Below are 9,225 nucleotides of genomic sequence, written 5' to 3'. Positions count from 1 at the left end.
TGGTGTTTGTAAATAGGATCACAAGTCCGCATCTTGTACAGCAATTAACCACTAAGAAGAATATATGCAGTGTATTATTTGTTGAAACTGTCCTTCCGATTTGATTTGAAACTGTCTCATTGCTATCTGTTTGTCAATAAAATTTTGAAAAAAAAAAAAAAGATATTATGTCTGCATCTTGTACAACACATAACCACTAGGTAGACAGTATGCAATGTATTAATTATTGAAACTGTTCTACCAGTTTGATTTGAAACAGTCTCATTGCTATTTATTTCTCAATATAATTATGGAAACAATAAAATAAAATGTTTTTGAGTTAAAAAAAAAAAAAGGAAGAGCTTGTGTAGGCAGCCAGGGACGTTTGCGTTTTTCCATACACCCCAAAAATACATTTCTGTATGGAAGAGAATACAATTACCCTGATCTTGGGGTGCCTTTTAAGATATTCTGACCAAAGCTGACTTAAAGGAGCCTGAAATGGAAAGAAGTCACCCCCATTTTGTTCACAAGGCGGTAGAAAATAATAGTACTACACACACGGATGCAAGCACGTGCCTTGCATTCTTTGTTTTGTTATTGGCTTCATGGTCTCACTACACACTTCAGACTCATAATAATCCTCCCGTCCCAGCCTCCTCAGCGCTGGGGTGGCAGGCGTGCATCCCCACCCCTGTTTCAGGGATGGGACCGCATGTGGACCGGGGCTAGCACCTAGGTCCTGGCGCTTGCAAGGCAAGCATTTAGCCGCCGAGCTGATCCTTCTGTTCATGAGCGTGATGACTGGGTGTTCATGCCTTATGCATGAGATATGCCACCCTCAAACCTGGTTACGACGTGGGCATATTACCTGTCTGACATGAAGGAAAAAAAAAAAAATGACCACTGAGCCATCTCCACCATCCCATTTGCCTTGCGTTTCAGGACAGCAGTTACAGTTCTATTTAGTATACTTCGTATTCAGGAAACCAAGAAAATATGCAAATAATTGTGAGTGCTAGCAGGAAATAGCCCTTCAATCTGTACTAATGTTAATAATTTTCTGTTTAACCAGCAGAAAATAATTACACCCTTCAGAGCGGCACGAAAATAATGTACAGCAGTGGAGACGCCAACGTTTGGGTGCCCATCGTTGGGTTGGTCCCTTTCAGTAACTACACCGTACAGGTGAACGCTTCCAACAGCCGAGGCAGCCTGATCAGTGACCCTGTAAGCATCGCCACGCCTCCAGGCCGTAAGTTCTTAAAAAATGCTGGTCCCTGTGCCCCAGGGCCAAGTCACCAAGGAACACTTGGTGCGCTGTTGGAATTAATGCTTATTTTCAGCATTCCGAGGCGCAGTTGCATTTCTGGTTGCTGGGTGGTTTGGTTTGGTTGTATGGAGGCGCTTTCAGCAACATCCTCCCATTGGTTGGTGCGATTGCTTTCATCTTGGGCCGTGGTGTAGACCCGTGCGTGCGTGCGTACCCGATCTCTGGCTTGCTGCCTGTTAAGAAGGTTGGAAGAAGCTGATTTTTTTAAGACTTCACCTACATTCAAAGCTTATATTCTTTATGTTTCAGCTTTGGTTTTCTACTCTAAATGGTTCTTTGTTCATGTTCTCTGAAGAGCTACTTTAGGTGTCTGCTTAAGGATTTTTGCTTAATGTAAAGGACAGCGTGAAATAGGAGAGCTCTGCTGGTGCCTCTGCATCATAAATGTAGACTCCACATCCGGGTTATTATGCCCTAAGAGTGTTTCTTTCCATGGTGTGCAGTCTGGATATGCTTTGCTATTCTATTCTGTTCTGTTCTAATTTGGCCCAGCTTTTTGAGAATTATCACAATTGTCATTACTTTTTTTTTTTCATTTGGTACAGGGTTTCACTCTGCAGCTCAGACTCGTAGTGATCCTTCTGTTTCAGCCTCCCTAGTGTTGGGATTACAGGCATGTACCACCACACCCAGTATTGGTGGCCTGGGTCAGGGTTGGCATGGCTTGTGGTGCCCAGGATCGAACCCAGGTCCCTGCACTTGCCTAGGCAGGCACTTAGACTACTAAGCTATCTCCTGGGCCCTACTTTTGTCTGCAATCAACTCCATCCTTGGTCTGATTGTGGGAAGCTACTGGTAAGAAGTAAGTGTCCCCCTCAGGTTGGTATGCATGGCCCTTGAACCTGAGAAGCTTCCCTGGGTGCTCAGGAGTGTGAGCCCAGGAAACATCCAGGACAGCCGGTATCTACCTGCAGCTGAGCCTCTGGGTATTGGCTTGCTGTAGACAAAGGGAAAATGTTCTGGTCTTGCTATCAGCCATCTGCAAGCAGGACACTGAACTCCCCCTCTGGTCACTGGGGCTTGAGAGCTGCAAGTGCCACATCAGTGAATGATGAATTTGCAGTGTGTGTGGAACCTCTCTCCCTAGGAAGAGACATCTTACCTGTGTGACATAACAGCTCCTTCTTGGGCTGGGGATGGAGCTCAGTGGCATAAGTGCCAGCTTGGCAAGTGCAAGATCCTGAGTTCGAGCCTCAGTATAGAAAAAAAAATCTTTTCCTTCTTCCCTTTCATGGCATTAAAAAACCAGTGACAGTGCAGGCACCAAAACACTTTGAGCTAAAAGGGAGAAGCTGTAGTGTATGAGACAAGGATCTGTAAAGGAGACATTTTATTTTATTTATTTTTATTTTTATTTTTTGTGGTACCAGAGGTTGAACTTAGGACCCTATGCTTGCCAGGCAGGCACTTATTCTACTGAGCTATCTCCCTGGCCCCTGTAAATGAGACATTTTAGGGCTGATCCATGTGGGTTAGTATTGTATTTCATGAACTGATAATTAATAGGGGAATTGACTTGAGATAGGTGCTTATTCAAAAATAGATACCAAATTAAAATACAAAATAAAACAGAAAAGGGGAATTTTAAGCCACTATAAATTCATTTTTCACCAACTCTTAATCCTTAATATTTGACACCCTTTATTCACATTTAGAAACTGAAGGTGCCTGGAATATAGCTCAGCAGCATAAGCACCTGCCTGGTAAGTGCAAGGTTCTCAGTTCAATCCCCAGTACAGGAAGAAAGAAAGAAAGAAAGAAAGAAAGAAAGAAAGAAAGAAAGAAAGAAAGAGAGAGAGAGAGAGAGAGAGAGAAAGAAAGAAAAAGAAAAATCAGTGATTTGGTGTAAAGTTGCACAGTAATAAAACCTTAATGTGATATATGGACTATTTAATGATTTATTGATTGATTGATTCTATGGCATTTACACTGATTTAGATATTTTTTTTTTATTTTAGAGAGTAAATGATAATAAAAACATCAGAAATGATACAGAATTTCAAAACCCAAGGTGATATGAACTCAGCAATGGTTGCTGTATTGCACATTGTTGTCTTCAAAGTAGTTGCCAGATTATCAGATATAAGCATGTAAAACGGGGCAAAATAAAAATATTAAGCATTAACTATTCCTTTCAATAAACCAACAGAAATGAGCAATACAATTTTCTTAGCTATCTTGTGTAGATATATATTTTTTCCCTTCCTTCTTCCTTTATTTTCTCTTTTCCTCATCCCAGATATTCTTTCCTTCCTAATTCAGCTTGTTTTCATAAAATAGATCCATTTTAATTCATTATTCATGTACTTAAGAATATGTGGCCTGATTTATTTATAACATATATGTGATGGTATGAGTCATCATATTTTTTTTCAATTAAAAATAGCAAGCTCTCCGCGATTACTCGCTGCATTCTGTGACTGTGCCATTCTGTTAAGGTGCAAATCATGTAGCCAGGAAGAAACGGACTCTCATTTTACAGTGATGGAACAGCAGGGGAAACTGTAGACTGAGGCTGAGCCTCGCCTCCGCGCCGTGCATCCTGTCCTGCCGTTCCCATGACCCTCTGCGGGCCTTGCTGCCTGAGCCCGGCGTGCTCATTTCTCCTCTGAGCGCAGACATCCAGAACTGAGGAAATGGAGCTTCACCAGAAGAGGAAGCACGTAGCTCTAAAGATAGTCAGAGCTTTGCTCAAGTTTATAACAGCCATCAGGAAATACTTTCTTCCATCATTACATTGTTGTTGATTACAATTAGGAAACTTATAGCTTTGAAATTATCTCTTTTATGACCTTGTGGCCGTTTAAAGGTGATAGCTCATTGATTAAATAGGTTTTAGTTCATGCTTCCTTTTACCTAATGATCTGAAAACATATTATGCTGATTTACACATAAAAATCATGCGGAAAACCATGTGGCATTCGCTGGAATATGTGTGTTTAAGTAGAATTAAATTAGTACTGAGAGTTATTAAAGAAATCTTCCATGCCTCTGTCCAGTGAACTGTGCTTCATACTGAAATAAATAACAAATGAACCGATTTACAGAAGAGAGCCAATTTATGGGCAGAGGCGCTTCCGCATGCTATTTACTTTTCCATCTTATTTGGATTGTTATCATTATTGCCATTTTCTTGATTTCAATCTTAGATGCCTTTTATGGCAAAGCTGAGTTCCTACTATCTTTCAATGCTAGATTCTGCAAGGTCTGTAATGAGAATATTTTTAGCTATGTTTGTTTCTCAGTATAGCTTTAAAACATATTAGTAGAAGGTCTAGGGGAAAAAATGCTACCTTCTTTCTTTGTCCTGTGTTTGCTACAAAATGTGGCCTGGAAAACCCCTTAGACCCTTCCAGTCTTGCCAAATCCATCTCATTTTTTAGGTTCATCGGAAAGGTATCCCTTGCCAACCCAGGCTGAGACATGGTCTTTCTCTACCCCACAATATGATCATGTGGTATGGAAATCGCTTGCTTAGTCTGATCACCACCACTGCTGGGAATCAGACCCTGCACTGCTGAGCCACTGCTTGTTCACGTTTTTATCTTCAGGGCCTATATGAAATCTGACATTCGGTAGGAGCATATGACTAATTGGTGAGAAAATAAATAAATAAACCAGTCAGGATAGTTTAACTGCTGGTAAGCTTATCATTGATGAGTCCTATCCAGGCTTTCTGTCCAGCTGAGCTAGACTATATTGTAGTCGGCTGCAAAAATCGAACGTTCTCCATACCATGTGGTCCAGTGTAAAAGCTATGGCCATATAGATTTAATTACAGCCCTGACTCCTAGGAGGGCGAGAGAACTGGGGGTAAGAAATGTTCTCCAGTTTCATAAGCTCCACACACTGATTTCTCCCCATATTGGTTGCTTTTGCTCAGCCAAACATGGATAAACAGTTCTAAGCTGATACAGGACTCTGCAAGAAGAAGTAAGGGGTCGTGCTGTAGGGAGTTTGACCAGGGTATGTCATCTCTTAGTTGGATAGATCCAAAATATCCCATTTGCTTAGAGCTAGGTCTGTTTTGCTAATGGCAAGGATACATAATTAAAAACATGATAAATGCATGTTATTTGAGGATAGGAATGAAAGCAAGCAAGACGATGCTACCAATTCCTCAGCACATACATGTACAGTGGAAAATCACAAGCAGTATACACTTATTCTAACATTTCATTTTAAATATTATGTGGGGAACTGCAGAAGAAATCTGTTTTCAGTACTGTAGCACATCCTCACCTACCCTTATGAACTCAAATTTCTGTGTTCCTGCAATGACTATATTTTTAGATTGTTTGTAATAGCATAATGCTTATATTTAGCACTGAGATACTCTGAGAGAGGAAGAATATATTTAAGCCTAGCTCTCAAATAGCATTATGGTACAGGTTCAAGAGTTCCAGGGAAGGAATTTAAAAAAAATAAAAACGGAATCCAAATGTTAATCCATAAATATGAAACTTTCCTATGGCCTTTACCCTTTCAAGATATGGAGTTACTAATGGGGTTAGGATTTCAGCGCTTAATGGCGCTCGGTGCATTAGTGTTTTGTATGCATGGAATTCAGCATTCAGTGTAATAAGTGGTTGACATTGGTGATGTCCCTTAATTTGCTTAAATCTAATTGGCTCTTTTATCAGTCAAGCCTGTATGGATTGGCAATTGATCAGGAAGGGCCAGCCATGACTCCGCATGTAGTTAAACGATGGAGCCACCAGTTGCAGGCCCTCCTGCATGATAATCAGTGCCAGAAGAGCAAATGGGCTTAGAAGGGGAAGGCCAAGGAGCTTAGAAGTTTTGCAGGATCTTCAAGTTCAGAACAAAGGCATTATCAAGTATATAAATTTTAAATACACTGCATTTTGCCTCCAGTCTTAAACCATTTTTTTTTCCAGATGAACTGAAATCTTGTCTGAAACTGTCTTTGTTACATCAAAGGACTACTCAGAAAGTGAGAAGACACAGCTGAGGCATGAAAGGGCATAGTTTAAAATGATTAGTGACAAAGTCCATTCTGACGAGCTGGAAACAGATTTCCTTTTATGAAAGTTTTCTATTTTTTCCAAAAGGAAACCATTTCCTCCTGTTTACCTTTCCCTGGAGTGTTCTGCTGGAACGTGGAGAGGGACTTGGCTCCGCCCGCGTGGGTGCTGTTAATCTGCTCTTGAGCTGACAGTAAACAGTGTGTGGCACACACCTCGACAGGGCTGAGAATTATCATAATTTATAAACTTTGTAAAAGTATTAGGCTTGAGGGCCCGTTCATTTTCCAAAACATTTTATCAGAAAATGAAAAATGGAGACAGGCAAAAGGGTTGTGGGTGGTTTGGTGTAGAGTTTTCTTGTCGCTTTCCTTCTCTGACCCGCTTGACACCAAAAATATCAGTGAAGGCAACAGAGTGAAATGGATCAGGGATGGAGCCTGAGGGACACGAGGAAAGTGAAGGTGTAGACAGCCTAGTAATGTGAATTTGCACCCACCCCTTTCACTCCCTCACTCTGAGCCAGTCCACAGATGCACTGGAGTCTCAGTTTGTTCATCCATCAAAAAGGCTCTATCATCATTCCCACCTACCACAATTGCCTACAGAACTCGGGAAAGTAAAATACTCAAAGTGCTGGTGGGCATTCGGCGCTTGCTATCTGCTTTGTTCTGTTTTCCTACTGCGTCAATTTTCTGTTGCTTTTAATAATGTCTACAGCTGGGCACTTTATTTAAAAAAGATATTCCTTCAGCTCATAGCTTGGCTGATTTAGGGCATGGCTGAGCCCTGGTGAGCGCTCCCTGGACTAGATGAAGTCATGGTGGAACTGGCAGAAATAGAGGAGCTGATAGTAAAAGAAAAAGCCACACAGAAGACTTTGTGAGGACAAGGGAGGTGAATGGTAGGTCTGAGCCCTGCCTGGGCAACTCAGCAAAACCCTGTCTCAAAACAAAGAAAAGCTGAAAAAAGAGGTGGGGATTTAACTCAGTAAGAAGGCCCTGGGCTCAATCTCTAGCACCGATGGGAGGGGGGAGACAAATAGTAAAGAAAAACATCCAAATATACATTAAACACAACTTTAATTTTGTTCTTTGGGGTTTTTCCCATAATTTTATTGAGAAACAAATAGCAATGCGACAGTTTCAAATCAAATTGGTCAGGCAGTTTCAATAATTAACACATTGCATACTGTCTTCCTAGTGGTTATTTGTTGTGTAAGATGCAGACATGATATTCTGTTTACAAACACTATTAGAACAAATCCCTCTATTCATTGAATTAAGAGAATGTAACTATATATCTATCCTAACCATTTTGAATACACAGATACAAAATGGACATTCATTTGTATCCCCTTTTTTTGACAAGTTTAATTTTGAATGCATATATTTAGGCATCGTTTTTCAAAAATAGGCATTTCAGTTACTTGCCTCATGACTAGGACAAAGTCCACACCGTGCATAATTCCAGGACGGAGAGTTTTATTTGGGTACATGTTTCAGTCCGTAGCAAGATGGCTCCAGGACAGGACAGCAAGGCAGAGGGACATGGCCAACAGGAAACCAGTGTGGGAGACATCAACTTCCGGTGATGCCCTCAGGCCACACCTCTCCAGCCAGCCACCACCTCTGCACAGATCAGCTGGGAGCGTCTGTAATCCACTCACCATCCGAAATTTCTTTTTATAATCATGAGAGTCTTCAGGGCTGAATGATCTTTCACAAGGTGCAGCTTTGCTGTTTATAGCTCTAGGATCTTTATTGTACAAGCAAATCTATGGTGCATAGTTTATGATTTCCACATTTCAAATATTTTTGAAACAAATACTTAAGGAAGAATCTAATTATACAATCTTTCAAGGTTTTTATTTGTTTGCTTGCTTTTTGGTACCAAGAAGTGAACCCAGGACCTTGCTCTTGCCAGGCAAACACCATACCAAGGAACTATATCCCCAGTCCCCTTTTACGGATTTTAATAATTTTCTCATTCCTTCAGTTAATTTTACTATGTCAATATGACAGCATTGTTTTGTTAAGTGATAATCCTTTACGTTTTACAAAGCATTTAATTTTCATAGCAGTAAATTTCTACTTTTTACTAGTGTTCATCAGTTCAAGTGATATTTAATGAAGTTACAAAACTTACAATCAGAAGCCTAATTGGTGAATGATTAATTCTACTGGTGCTGAAGAAATTTGCCCTTGGATCACATGGTCTACTGTCCATCTCTGAGCATTATAAAATAAATGAAAAAAACTTTAGTCACCTGGCAAATAAGAGTAGCTAATGAAGAGACTGTCTACTACTTAAGAGAAGACTGACTGTGTTGAGGTGGAAAGGTGATCCACTCTCCAATTAGACTACCCATGCAGAGGGTGGAACAGTGTCACCAAGTTATTCTCATGTTAAAGAAAACTACAGTTGATTATATCTTTTCAATTGATTAAGAGCTGAGGCTGAGATTTAGGGCGTGGCTATTCAACAAAACTTATTTTTCTTGTCCAATTTTTAAAGGAAAGAATTGTACTTTCCTATTTTCTAATTTTGACCAAAATTCCTTTCTAATGCCCAAAAGGAATGTACTACAGAAGCCCCACTGACCAACCCTAGTGGGCAAGATCATTCCACTGTACCACCATTACTAGAAGATGGAAGCGCCCTGACAAATTCCAAGTCAAGGGGAGACTGACAGCGGAAGACACTCATAAGTGCTCAGCCCTGGGGATCTTTTACCTCCCTCATGTACTATGGCACTGAGGGCTGTGTAGTGCTTCTGTACGTAAAATCTCTGCTTAGTAGACTATCAAGATGCTACTTTTAAAAACTGAAGTTAAAGACCCAGTCCTAGCCCAGGTCCGGTGAGTGTGCGGAGAGCTTCCTGCTACCCTGTGCTGGCGGGACCAGTCCCAGCCCAGGCGCAGAGTG

At 40.8% G+C, this 9,225-nt stretch overlaps 1 protein-coding gene and 1 non-coding gene across 2 annotated transcripts in view; both read left to right on the top strand.

Moving 5' to 3' along the window:
* Ush2a (usherin) overlaps window positions 1-9,225 on the top strand; it is a 732,353-nt gene that overhangs the window by 469,635 nt on the left and 253,493 nt on the right. The window contains exon 38 of the mRNA XM_004626936.2: window positions 1,055-1,234. Within this exon, the coding sequence (XP_004626993.1) occupies window positions 1,055-1,234 (180 nt within the window). The remainder of the gene's footprint in view (window positions 1-1,054; window positions 1,235-9,225) is intronic.
* LOC111815553 lies at window positions 759-860 on the top strand. The gene has a single exon (XR_002820235.1). It is a non-coding gene; the product is annotated as a small nucleolar RNA U13 (small nucleolar RNA).

Source organism: Octodon degus, unplaced genomic scaffold, assembly GCF_000260255.1.
Source record: "Octodon degus isolate 3935 unplaced genomic scaffold, OctDeg1.0 scaffold00017, whole genome shotgun sequence".
Classification (NCBI taxonomy): Eukaryota; Metazoa; Chordata; class Mammalia; order Rodentia; family Octodontidae; genus Octodon; species Octodon degus.
This window is presented reverse-complemented; position numbering and strand designations above follow the sequence as displayed.